Here is a 13,549-nt window from a genome sequence, read left to right on the forward strand (position 1 = left end):
ACTAAAAAATTACAAGATTGCCATTGACTTCATCTTAACCATTAAACACACCCATTGGATGGCCCAGATCGCTTCCTAGACTTTCTAGGAAAAACACACTTTCTGCAAGATCCCTACTATATATATATATATATATATATATATATATATATATATATATATATATATATATATATATATATATATATATATATATAATGATAATAATTAATCCTTAATCTAAGCAAACTAATTACTTAAAACAAACTTGAGGCTTTAGAGTAGACATGGACAGATCTCTTGACAAGCAAATATATATGCTTTATATCTACAAGACCTTATGAGATATATGGACACGATGTAGGTTTAGACGAACACACTTAGACAAATATCTATTTTTATGGTAACATATCAAGCAACAAGGTACGGATCCTTACTCCTTTCCTTTTTGTTATATTGTTCAATTGTTTATAAACCCGCTGACTATCGTTTCTTTTGGAACTCCTGACGTCTTTGGAATATCGATTCGTTTGACTATCCATTCTTTTCATTTTCAGACTTTAGATTTGACTTAATATCATGCGATAGGATTATGATTATATTGTACTCATTATCTCATGTTCCGATACTAATTGCACGATTACTGTTTATTGTTAAACTGGATTACTGTTTCTGACGAACTGTACCATGACTTCTACGCTTCTCGTGGAGTGTCACACGAGCACGTTATTGAGGCATCGATAACGTGTGCTCCTTCCGCAACGGGGAGATCAGTTCACGGCGTCCCAGTGTACAAGTGTGGTACATAGCATGGATCTATCCTATGATTACTGACACTGAGGTAGATGGTTTGTGTGCCCACACCCATTGTACCTGTTTGGGTGCATAGGTTAGCAGGTCTATAATCCACACTGGTTACTATTTGGCACAAGGATACATCCATATAATACAATTTGCTTGTGACTTGTTATATTGTATTGGAAACTTTTTTTGGTAATTGAAAATCGAAACCGAACCGTTGAAAATTAAAACCAAACTAAAATCGAACCGTTACAAACAGTTTGGTTTCACGGTTTGGGCTTTACCGGACTTTTATTAAAAAGGCATAAAACATTTTGAACTAATCAATTTATAAATGAAATAATATGTGGGAACAAAAAATGAAAAGATCAACTAACCTCTAATTTTAATTTTTTAACTCATTGTATATTTATATACTATTAATTTGAAACATTTGTGTGTATATTTTGTTGTAAGTTGTGTTTAAATACTTGTACCTTAATCAAATATAGGTTGTAAGTTGTGCTTAAGTGGTTGTACCTTAATCAAATAATAATGGTTTCATTACCTTAGCAAATTCAATATGTTTTGTATGCATGTATGGTTGTAAATTGTGCTTAAGTGGTTGTACCCTAATCAAATAATGGTTTCATTATCTTACCATATTCAATCGGTTTGATCCATTCAAATTTGTGTTGTTTTATTTGTAAATTATTATTATTATTATTATAATCTAATTAATTTAACCAAAATCTTGTATAAATATAATTTGCAACATATTGATGCAATGGTTGTTGTAATGTATGCATTATGGTTTGTATAGTGGTAATGATATATATTATATATAGATATAGATTACGATGAACCTGTCAAACGGGAAAAAATAGACGCGTGTTCATCGTAACGCGCAAGTACTAGATCAACTTAGTTATTTTATTCTATGTTTTACGTTTCGGTTTAATTTCTTCGCATTAATACCGCAACTTCAGTGTCGGTGGTCGCTGACAGTAGTGTGGCATTAGTGCTCGCCCCCGCCGCAACGCGAAGGGTGTTTAATACTAGTTCTATTGGTTATAGAATTATATTTGAACAAATGAGCCTTCTTCGCCACCAAAATAATCACAATTGATGAAAAAAAAGGAAGATAGGTAACTTATAAGTTTGATACAATCATAGTTTTATTTATTTTAATTAAACGTAATACAAAATATAGATATTTAAATACATGTAATATAAAATATATAATAAAGCTAAAATATGTTATCGGATGTTACGATTAAGCCCGGTTTTATATGGTCGGTTTCTGGTATAAACCGTAAACCAAACCGTTACTAAGGTTTTAAATTTCTTAAAACGACCGACCAAAAGTAAAAAAAAAAAAAACAACCGTGAAACCAAACCAATGACTCGTTTTGACAGTTTTAAGGTTTGAAAGCAAACCGTGAACACCCCTATATTGTATCATATTACAGTTGCTGTGAACACCCCTATATTGTATCATATAAAGGCCTATTATTCTGCACTAGGCATTTGGCTCATTCAGTATATTTCATTCACCATAGGTTCATAGGTTACTTTGGGCCGGGTGAAGAATATACCCTAAGGTGCTAACTAAAGATGTTTTGTCACTTTTATAAAATAAAAATATGTAATTTGGTCTTAGGGCTAACTTTAATAGTAATGGAACTATGACATGTTTCTGATTACCATTACTAGTAACACGTCACCCAATCCAGGGTGGAGTTCCCATCTTTGTAAATGGCTAGCATTAGATGTATATGAACAATAGACTCCAGTATTTATTTATTTATTTATAGATGTTAAAAAGATTGTGGTATGACATGACAGATTTGTCTACTAACAATGGAATGACAATCAACCAAACATGACTTGCATTACATATCACAATCGTATCATCATCATCATACTCATTAAATCCCACCAATAGCAAAGCTAAGGTAGGGTCTGAGGAGGGTAAGATGTAGACAGCCTTACCTCTACCCCGTAGGAATAGAGAGGCTGCTTCCAGTGAGACCCCCAGCTCGATACATATCACAATCGTATGATGACTCCAAAAAACTACCAATCGAAAATAAATAGCAAGTCTCACAATGAAACAAGTGTCGGTTACGCATGTTTTCTGTAGTGATTACACCGTGACAAACTACAAAGTGTGAAATTTCACTCTTTAACACTAGTAAACAATGTGTCAAAATTGTACGCATATGAAATAGACTAGGAAATTAAAAAAGAACACATTAACTAGGAAAAGGAAGTGGTCACCTCCATTTGTCTTGCAGATCTTTCCTCTCAGACAAAACCCAGGTTACGAAAATGGCGATAACAAGGGCAACTATAGTTAGTAGAAGCAATGCGTAGTTGAAATCCTCTGTAAGTGAGTCGTATGTTTTTGATGGCGCAATCCGAGTATAAAAGAGATCAACTCCGTATGCAAACACAAGGCTTGTTGACTCCAGCTTTGCAGGTATCGTTTCTATGCCTCTTAGACCTTCTACTTTGAATGCATGCGTCACGTACGACTGCCCCCCATACACACAAAGTTGATTTTGGTCAGTCACAAAACTATATATTATATATATATATAGAGTGACGTTCATTTCAGAACCAATAATACATTTAAAACTGCTGCGAGAATGTTTTAACCTTTGTACTAATTATTATATAAATTGACTAGAATGTGTAAGATTTCCATAAGTTTAAAAATTATTTAAAAAAAATACTGACACTCTTTTGTCTAAATGCACATACGCATATACACTATATGCACATGTAAATGCATATGCGCACATTTTTAAAAGAAATTAGAAAGAGAAGAAATAAAACCAAAGAAAGAGTGGGCAGAGAGAAATAAACGATTTTCATGACTTGCTTACTTTGAAATGATGCGCCCCTCTATGTGTAATATAAATGGAAATTTTAATGACAGCAAAAGGGAAGAGGTTTTTTCTACCTGTGGAATAATCGGTAAAGCATCTGTGAGAGGTAAAAGACCCTCCTCTTTCTCAGCTTGTGTAGGGTTAAGGGACCTTCTTGGATCAACAAACCTCTTGTCAAGAGCTAACACCTATAAATTTATGAAACATGGGAATTGGATGCGAATAAAAACGAAAGATTACAAATTCATATTATTTGTGGGCTAACCTACCTGATCCCCAATTGTGCCAATAAGAAGGTGTTTGGAAGTTATGCCCTTGGCAGTTGAAGATACTGATATTGCTTTCACCGAATGTGTGAAGAAGTAAGATTGTGATTTGGTCGTAACCTCGGGCCGGGAATAAGATGAGACGGGTGTAGTCAGATTATGCTTTCCAACAATAAGCTTCAAAACATCTTTATTTTCCTGCGGGTGGTGATTGGGATTAAGCATCAAGGGATGGTTAAATATGAGAGAAAAAAAAAATTTAAGATCCATACCGCACGGGACTGGTCATATATCTCAATAACGGACATCTCGTATCTGTGTGCTCGTAAGTTGAAGTAATGGTAGACTACCCAGTTTTCACTAAGAACCTTCAAAACAATTCAAGTAGATAACTTAAGAAAAGTTGAAAAACAAGTTACTTCTTTAAATGTATATAATGCTCACTGCATGCACGGGACCCTGTGAGCCTAAATGAGTCATGCGGTGTAGTATGCGGCCAGTCACAGTATCGATAAGGTAGACCACCAGCACCGATTCGTCTGGAGTTGCTGAGCCAATAGGACCACTGGCTTTAGGTGAAACAGTAGCAACAAACACCATATTTTTCGATATGTATTTATACATCACATCCTCATCTGCAATCACCTTTGCTTGAGTGTGAACCACCTGAAAAACAACAATAATAATTTAATTTGATTTTCTTCTCCAACCAAATTTCATTTGCATTTTCAAAACACAAAACAAGTGTTAAAGAAAAACATACCTCATTTGGTTTTCTCGTCACTGTTGCGATTATTTTCTCTGATTCTGCTGGAAACACAATGGACCATAAGTTCCTAGCCTCAAAGGAGTACTCACTAGAATGAGTTTTTTTCACCCCATACCCCCTCAAGATACCAGCTTCAGATTCAACAGAGTACCAATACACGTTTTCAGACTCCCGTTGAAAGATGCTAGCAGCTTCAGGAGTTGTTGGGTATAAATGAGCGCGTTTATCAGCATCTATCAGCAAATGAAGCTGCTGCTCAGTGGAATCCCTGAACGGTAGCGTAATAACTTGCACAGTAGAATGTTCTGCAGGACCCAAATTTTGAAGCTCTTTTCCAGTGTAGGCATCAACAATCGACAGTGCACTAGGAGAGGTCAAAGAAAGTCCACATCTGCCAACAACAAGAACAGATGGGTTGTTATCCAGTGCATGATGATGCGGGACTTGCCACTGACGCAATTTGAGACCAGCACACTGTTGTTGTGATGTGGTGCGTAGAGATTGAAGTAGGGTTGACCAGACAACTCGTCCGTTTCCTGTATGTAAGGCGTAAAGCTTGCCAGCTCTTGTAAGCAGTATAAGCAGTTTACGGAAACCGTTATGGTCTCGGGTCATCTTATTCTTTTGAGAACTCTGTAACCTAATTTGTTGTATAGCTGCTACTTCATCTGGTGTTGCAAGCATTAAAGTTCCTTTTAGCTTCAGCATATGACCCTTCAACAAAATTCATAATTTCTAAGATTCAGTATTAAACTCCATAATCTAATACACAAATAGTTATTTATTTAAGAGTTGATAAAACCGTCATGAGTTACTAATAGTCCACCTCTGGGGCTGCAAACTAACCGAACGTTCAGCGAACAATTCGTGAACCGTTCAGCAGGAAGTTCGTTTGTGTTCATTCATTTAATAAATGAACGAACACAAACAACAAATTTCGTTCGTTTAGTTAAATGTTCGAACACAAACAACAAATTTCGTTCATTTAGTTAAATGAACGAACATGAACATATGTCGTGTTTGTTCATTTATGCTCGTGAACACCTTGGTAACGTGTTTGTTTATGTTCGTTTGTGTTCAATAGTCCGTTAGTGTTTTAAATTCTGACAAATACAATACTTAGTATCAGTGTATTATATATTTTGCTCATGAACGTTTGTTTGTGTTCATCTTCTGTTTTCATTTGTGTTCATGAACATTGTTTGTGTTCATTTATCTTCATGAACGTTCGTTGCCTAAATTAACAAACGAACATGAACACGTTCATTTCCTTAACGAACGAACACGAACAGAAAATCTCGTTCAGTAAGTGTTCATGAACAGTTCGTGAAAACATATATTTTCTTAACAAGGTCTTGTTCGTGTTCGCCCACTAAGAGGTTAAAGATTGTCAGGAGTTAACTGACTCAGAGAAATAAATCATTCTTATTTTATTAAAAAAGAGAGGGTTTAAACTTTTAACAACTGCGCGACCAAATTTAATATCAAAATGCCACATCTCTTATTAGCAAAAAGTAATTATGACGATGCTTAAATAAATAAACATGTGCATATATTGAAAGCCTCTCAAGAAGTTTCATACCTTAAGCCACTCAAAAAGGCTGTGCTCAACTTTTGCTACCGATACGCCAATTTTTTCGACAGGTAGTTCTGATGTTGTGACATCAATAACAGAAGCAAGTCCATCATCTCTAGTCCAGACAATCTCACCTTGTTGAAGCAATAGTAATGAATGATCTTCCATTACAATCAATGCTCTAAAACCATGAGATCTATCTGTTCTAACGTAGTTATTGATGAAAATTTTGTGCACAAATCCTCTCTCGTGATCCATCTTGACAGTTTCCTTGAGGTGATTGCTACTCATGTCATGAACAAGCCTTACAGACAGCTCAATCTTACTATCTCCCTGTTGAACAAGTGCAAACGCTTGTTCACCTTCTGAAAGGGCCAATGCGTCACTAACAACCACCGTTTTATCAACTTTCTCCATTACGTTTAATTTCCCTTCATCCGTCACTTTAACAAAAACTATGCAACTATCTGTTCTTAGAGAAAATATTCCTGAAAGCTTTGAAGGTAAAATAACGGTGTTTTCAGAAGACCCATGAATGAGATCTGAAACATGGGTTTGTTGAAGGTGGGTCGCTCCGTTGTTTACAGTTATTAAGAGCACAACTGACCTTGAAGCATCAAGTACCACAAATCTGTCACCCGAAACTGGCAAGATTTCCCCGTAAACGCCACCGGGAAACGATGCACTTGTATGTTTCAATAAGCCTCCATTCTTAACATCGATCTCGTAGGTATCGAACTGAGATGAATCCGTAACTCCTACAGCATGAACTACATCACTCCCGCCAGAAAGAATCAACTGATGAACATCAACGCTACTGCACAAGAAATACATAGATAAATCTACTGAAAGTCGCGTGCTACAAGGAAGAAACTGTAAAAGGAACGTCAAGTCGTCAATAGTTGAACTGGTCAAACCTTTCGATTGCGAAGTCCTTCTTCCAAAGATACTCCCCATCAATGCTGGAAATGGCATGAAGACATCCACCACTGTAAACGAAAATTGGACTGTCCAGATCCACCTTCAAATTCGACTGAAAACACGTTTCGGTTCAGTTAACCAACCATGAGGGTTACAGAATATGACGAAGTGTAGAGTGCAGTAAGAGCATAAGAAGGCTTTATGTTACTCACAGGAACGGTTAATAATGCCTTGGAATACTTTGACCCAGACAGAAAAGACTCCCACACCATCTGACCGTCAGGAAGGTTCCAAGCTCTTAATATGCTCCCCTCTGATGATAGTGTAATAACATCTGAAATACAAAAAAAGTTACCCTTCAGAAAAACATCATCATTAAATGACAACTTCATAACGAAGGGTTGCACTTGATAAGATTCCCAGTTATTATCAACTTATTGTTGCAAGAAATAACACCATACAAGCAACCCACTTTCTTAATAACAAGAAATCAACCTCTTATATAATAAGAATGTGTCAAGCATGTATATATACATCTAAGTTCTCTTCTTTAAACTTTTTAGTTATATAAGCAAGGAAAGGTAGCTATATCATAGATATGATTTTTAGCTGACACAACTAGTTTGGGTAAAAGCTCCATAGATTAAGTTAGATATTAGTTTTAAATTCTGGAAAATAAGTCCAAAATATTGTTAGCTGACTTTAACTACAAGGAAGAATACTAACATTTCCCAAGGGCGATATCAATTTTGTCAACAACATCATTGGGTCCCAAAACATGCCTCCAAACTGCAAAGCCAAAACGCATAAGTAAATACATATACTCTTTGAACAAATCGACACCAATAATAGATGTAGACGAAAGATATACAAGAAGCCTAGATAATATGGATGGTAACAACAACTTACAAATCTCGCCTCGACGGAGATCAAGAGATGCAATAACATTCTCTTCAGTTGACACCAGAACACGTTTCCGGCCTGCCTTTTGCGTGTGGAATACTGCATGTTTTACTTTGCCTATGTAGCGTTGATGCCTGAACAACAAAAAGATATGCAGTGAAAGGGGAACAAAGTAAGCACTGAATAGCTTAGATCGCAGAGAACAAGAAGCATAAGCTGCTTTCAAGCCTCAAAAATTGGCCGCATAAGTTAGAATCTCAAAACACCATCGATTAACAACAGTTTAGTTGTTTCTACTTGATCTAACCGCTATTGCTATTGCTATTGCTATTACTACGTAAACATTCATGGCAAGTACAAAACTAAATGAATTTAAGTCAACAGCAACATTAATCAATTGACAGTAGTTATGATGAAATTCAATCTAGTTAGCAAACATATCTAGCAATATATCAATACTGAGACTGAATTTGAACATAACTGAATTGGATTTGAACTAGGAAAGTGGGGCAAACAAGCAAGCAGACACAGAAGACTAAAAAGTAGGTAAAGAGTGAGTCTGAGGTACCAGTCCATGAGTCCGACTTGATCTTCGAAGAGAGAGAAGGAAGGTGCTAATAAGGAGGATAGGCAGAGGAGAAGAATCAGAGAAAGCTTGATCGCCATAGCCATGGCGAATAAGCTGCTGCTGCTGCTGGCTGATCTAGGTTACCGATAGATGGATCTGAGAACACGAGGCTTCGGTCAAGCCGGCTTGATCTCCTTTATGACGACGTTCATTCGGGTGGGTTATCCGTTCCTCAATTTTCTTTTATTTATTTATTTATTTATTGTTTTTTGAAACGGCAAATTTGGATCACTAACACACCACCGTAGCATCATCATGTCACGAAAAGAACCATCCGATCATATCCACCTCCACTAGGCAATGCATATACACCAATTCAAAATGAAACCCAACAAAAATATAGGAAAAAATCCACTTGTGGGAATCGAACCCAGGATCTATTGGTCCCAAAGCCTTATCCTACCCCCAAGTGTGTTTGTCTAATTAAAATTTGTATCATTTTCGTCCTGACATTCTTAAAACATGCTAACTCTATTTGAGTTAACTGCCAATTTGGTCCTTGTGTTTGTCCAATTATGTCAGTTCATACCAAATTTCAAATTCGTATCGTTTTCGTCTCTGACATTCTTGAAACATTCTAGTTTCATCCAAAAAAACTAAGGTTGAATCGAAAAATTGGACAAATCATAGGGACGAAAATGGCAGTTAACTCATGTTTTTTTTTTTTTGACGGAACTGGCATGTTTCAAGAATGTGAGGGACGGAAATGGTACAAATTTGAAATTTGATCTGAACTGGCATAATTGGACAAACTAAAGCGATGAAAATGGCAGTTAACTCTATTTTTTAGTAAACTTCATTTTATGTCCCATTTAGTTTATTTTTAATTTTAATTTTCGGAACAAACAAACGAAGCAATTCCACGCGAAACACAGTACGTCTGCCTAAAAGTACACGAGGCACGCCCCATGTCTTGACCAAAAAAATGACAAAAAAGATCTTCAGTGAGCTTTTGAAGATTTGATGGGACCCACAAGAGCGGACCATGCCCCCGTGCCTCAATACCACGGGCAGTGCCTCACCCTCGAACAAATTTGTCAAGATTTGCTCAAGGCACGTGTTGTGCCTCGCGACCAGATGCTGCCTATAAATTGAAGCTTCCTCCAACCATTTCCATTGCTCAATTCTTTTCTTTACCCCCTTAATACACTCTAATTCTACTAACTTTCTCTTGGTTTTGTAATTATTAAGAATTGTAAATTATTAAAATCTTGTAATCATTAATACAATATTTCCAAGTTTGTTAAGGTTTATCTCTAAAGCCATGAGTGGCTAAGGTTCTTGTGAGTACTTGGAAGGGAAACAACCCCTTGATGGTGACTTAACTAAATAAGCTATGGATTAACTAGGGGCGTGTGTGTGTTAGTGACTGTAAGTACTAATTACTATACTGAAAGTGAGTTTTTCAAATCCTTAAAAACAAGCTAATAACCTTGTGTTTGTTGAGTCAAACATTTATGTTTTCTATGTCTATGTAGTAGTTATTGGGATTCGATGGTGTACAATTTTAATTTAAAATAAAATCTAATTTTATTTATTGTTAACTAATATCACATATTAATTATATAAATCGAAAGCTTGTACAATTAAAACCGACTAACCCGTTCCAGTGAGTCAATTGCAACCATTAATACAAAACACAACCATATGTGGTTTTCGAAAAACTAACATTTGACAAAAAAAAAAAAACCTAAGCTTTACACTTTCAATCGACAAACCGTCACACTAGTTGATGTTTGTTCATGAACCGAGATCCCAAATCAACTCCTTGACATGAATCTTCAAACTCGAATACGTGAACTCGAGACACGAGAACTCCTTCCGATCAAACCTAGTCAAACAAGGTCAAAAACCGAGTCAAACCGGGTTTCTGGTCAGCGGAGGCAGCTCTAAACGGCAGGGAGCGTCGGTGCGGTGTGTCGGGCGGGTCGACGAGGCGACGAATGGCGCAACGGTGGTTTCGACAGGCGGCGCAGTCTTCGGCGATGGCGGCGGAGGGCGATGGTTCGCAAATGAGCGACAATGGTTTCGGTTGGAAGAGGTGACCGACGGGTGTAGGCGATGATGTTAGTTGTTTGTGTGATCTTGAATGTTGTAACCCTGATATGAGCCAAAATGCACATGTTTATATATCAAATTATACCCACGCTTTGTTATGTTTTGTTAAAGAAATATTCAAAATAGGCTTTCATTGGTTTATATTGAATTTTTAGGACAAAAATAACCCAAGATTAACAATGGAAGCAAAACCAGGCGAAAAAAGGAGAAAACTAGCAAAAGTTATCCAGACACGCCCCATGTCTCGGAAGACACGCCCCGTGCCTCGGATCCCGACATATCCAAATAAATTCCAAATAATACAAACAATATTCAAGATATAAAACACAAAGTAAATGTCAAGTTCATTTGATTAATGCATTTCCTACGTGATCTCCATCTATGCTCGTCAAACCTGATTTTCTGTATCATGTGTAAAATAGTTTTTGGGTCAACATAAGTTGGTGAGTAAATCTAATGTTTAAATAAATCTGCTTTTGTTTATTTGTTTAAAGATGTTAACATGTGATTCAATGGTAACTAAATGATAAAAATAAATAATACTAATTGTTTTGGTCAAAAATTACCGAAGCAATTAAGTGATCAAATTAGTTTTGTGAGATAGTGTGCTAGTAATGCTTGTGGAAAATATGTTGGTTTGTTAGTTTGCAAAAACAGTTTCAGGATATAGCTTAGGATACCAAGCTATATCAACAATCAAACAATGAGTAGAAATGTAAAGGTTGACACGAGATATACGAGGAAAGCCCATGATCAATCTAGATCTCCGACATAAAACCTCGGGAGCTGACAATCGTCGGCTGCCTTGTTCTTCTTAGTACTTGAATAACCAGACAGTGCAGGATAATGCTCAGATCGCTACTAAGTGTTACAATGATTGTGATTTGTGAGTGTTAGAGTGTATTTGCAGCTAGAAATGAGAGTGTGTGAATGTGAGAGCTCGAAAATGTGTGTTTCCTATGATCTGGCCTTCCTTATTTATAGTTACAATAATTAACTAACTATCCTAAAAATTCAGGATACTTGCAATATTCCCTTGTGACGTCGTAGACCACTTCTTTCGGCTTTAATGTCCTTATCCTAACCAATTTGAGCGAGTCTTCAGAATGACTTGGTCCTCATGAACGTTAGTCCCTTGTAGCCAACGTCTACAAGCAAATTGTTAGTAATGGCCAGGATATTGCCCCAGGATGTTACCAATATCCTGGTCCGGTATCCTGATCATAAACAGCTAACCGATAATCAAGATATAAAGTCGGGATATGGGCTCAGAATTTCACCCATAACAATTGTCCCAAAAAATATAACTGTTGGATATCCCGATTCCAACGGATATATTTTTCAGTCATTCCAACATGTCCGGTAAGGATATCTTTTTTGAACATTCCTGTATATGTTTGGTTAATCAGCACATAATATGATAAGATTGAAACTACTCCCTTTTCTGTAGACTCCGCTAAAGTCCCTGTTGTCTTCAATCTTGAGGAGCTTGACAGTTACTCTAAGCCTACCCTGTTGTCTTCGATCTTGAGGAGCTTGACAGTGCCTATCCTGGTAAAAAGGAGCCATCTGTTGCCACCAGCTCTAAGCCCTCTGCTGCTGCTGCCGAAGGTTTCTCTTATGATGACATTGGCTTCATGGAATCCACCGAGTCCATGACCTCCTTTCTTAATAAGGTAAATATCCAGATCTTGTATCCCGCACACATATACTGAACCTGTATCCTGGTTAGTTTGTCTTTAATGATACCTGTATTTTGCTTTGTAGGGTCTGAATCATCTGGTCGTCCTGTACTTAGAACAATTTTAATTTCCTGCATGCTTTAGAACAATTCAACAGTTGGACGTGGAGGGATTCTGTGTTTTCAGGGCGAAGCCTTCAACTGTTTATGTAAATATGCTTTAAAACTAGTTGTATTCTTGGTGGATGGGTCTCGTTTTGAGATGAAGCCAACATTTTGAACCATTAATAAACTAATCCTTCTGGCCTTATCTTTGTTGTTGTGTTTCTTATTTTGAAAAATACGTTCTGAATATTCTGACCAAATATCCTGGTGAGGATACTGATATTATGCTCAACACTTTTGTCACTTTTATTCAAAATGTTAGATAAGAACTTAGTTAAATACGACTTTATAAAAGCTTAGATCATTTAGATAAGGCCTTTAAACTTAGGAAAAGTAAAAATCCATACCAGAAACACTTAGACAATAACCTTCATCTTCAACCTTTGAATCATTTGTAATGTCCCTAGCATGGATGTCCCTTGTCTGTGCGGGATATTGCATCAGTATATGACACACTTGAGAATCTCTTCACTTAGTGATTAAACTTCGTAACTTTTCACCAACAGAAGAATGTATGTAAACACAATCGTAGTTTGTCATATCTTTGGAACTTGTCCGAAAACTTTAGTTTTACTGGGGATAAACCCTTAGTATCCTAGGGATAAACCTTAGTATCCTGGGGATAAACCCTTGTTTTCGTGCGCTACAGGCGGGAGTGTATAAACTCCAAGACTTAGAAAGGTGAATACCTTTAAACCTTAGAGAGTATGAAAATACCCTTTCGTGAGAGAGGGTGATTAATCCTTATATACCTTAAGGATCCAGGATATAGCCAATAATAACGAAATTGCCAGCCACTTTTACATGATCTGGTCCCGCTATCTTGAACTATTCCTGGATAACTTGCGCTCCAGGCGGGATTACAAGTCAAATTTTCTAAAAACGGAAAGCTGCGAAAAGCGAGGCGTTACAACGCTATCAACTAA

The 13,549-nt window shown here is 36.7% G+C and overlaps 1 protein-coding gene across 2 annotated transcripts; it reads right to left on the reverse strand.

Moving 5' to 3' along the window:
- Positions 1-2,836: 2,836 nt before the first annotated feature.
- On the reverse strand, positions 2,837-8,886 carry LOC110872624 (ER membrane protein complex subunit 1). 2 transcript variants are annotated; one of them, XM_022121467.2, is made up of 12 exons: positions 8,660-8,886; positions 8,098-8,225; positions 7,915-7,977; positions 7,401-7,522; positions 7,185-7,300; positions 6,274-7,084; positions 4,686-5,405; positions 4,367-4,588; positions 4,195-4,290; positions 3,926-4,120; positions 3,731-3,844; positions 2,837-3,299 (listed from the first exon to the last, which is right to left on the reverse strand). In XM_022121467.2, the coding sequence occupies exons 1-12, from the start codon at positions 8,761-8,763 to the stop codon at positions 3,039-3,041; spliced, it is 2,952 nt and encodes a 983-aa protein (XP_021977159.1). In that variant the 5' UTR covers positions 8,764-8,886; the 3' UTR covers positions 2,837-3,038. The 2 variants fall into 2 exon arrangements, with proteins under 2 accessions (XP_021977159.1, XP_021977160.1); XM_022121468.2 differs by having other exon boundaries at positions 6,274-7,081; positions 8,660-8,873.
- Between the last annotated feature and the right edge of the window lie 4,663 nt (positions 8,887-13,549).

Source organism: Helianthus annuus, chromosome 12 (assembly GCF_002127325.2).
Source record: "Helianthus annuus cultivar XRQ/B chromosome 12, HanXRQr2.0-SUNRISE, whole genome shotgun sequence".
Classification (NCBI taxonomy): Eukaryota; Viridiplantae; Streptophyta; class Magnoliopsida; order Asterales; family Asteraceae; genus Helianthus; species Helianthus annuus.

Coding starts and splice junctions, on each gene's coding strand:
- LOC110872624 (XM_022121467.2), bottom strand. CDS start 8,763: ATGGCTATGGCGATCAAGCTTTCTCTGATTCTTCTCCTCTGCCTATCC. Junction 3,845..3,925: donor TTGGCACAATTGGGGATCAG/GTAGGTTAGCCC, acceptor ATAAATTTATAG/GTGTTAGCTCTTGACAAGAG. Junction 3,300..3,730: donor CTTTACCGATTATTCCACAG/GTAGAAAAAACC, acceptor TATGGGGGGCAG/TCGTACGTGACGCATGCATT.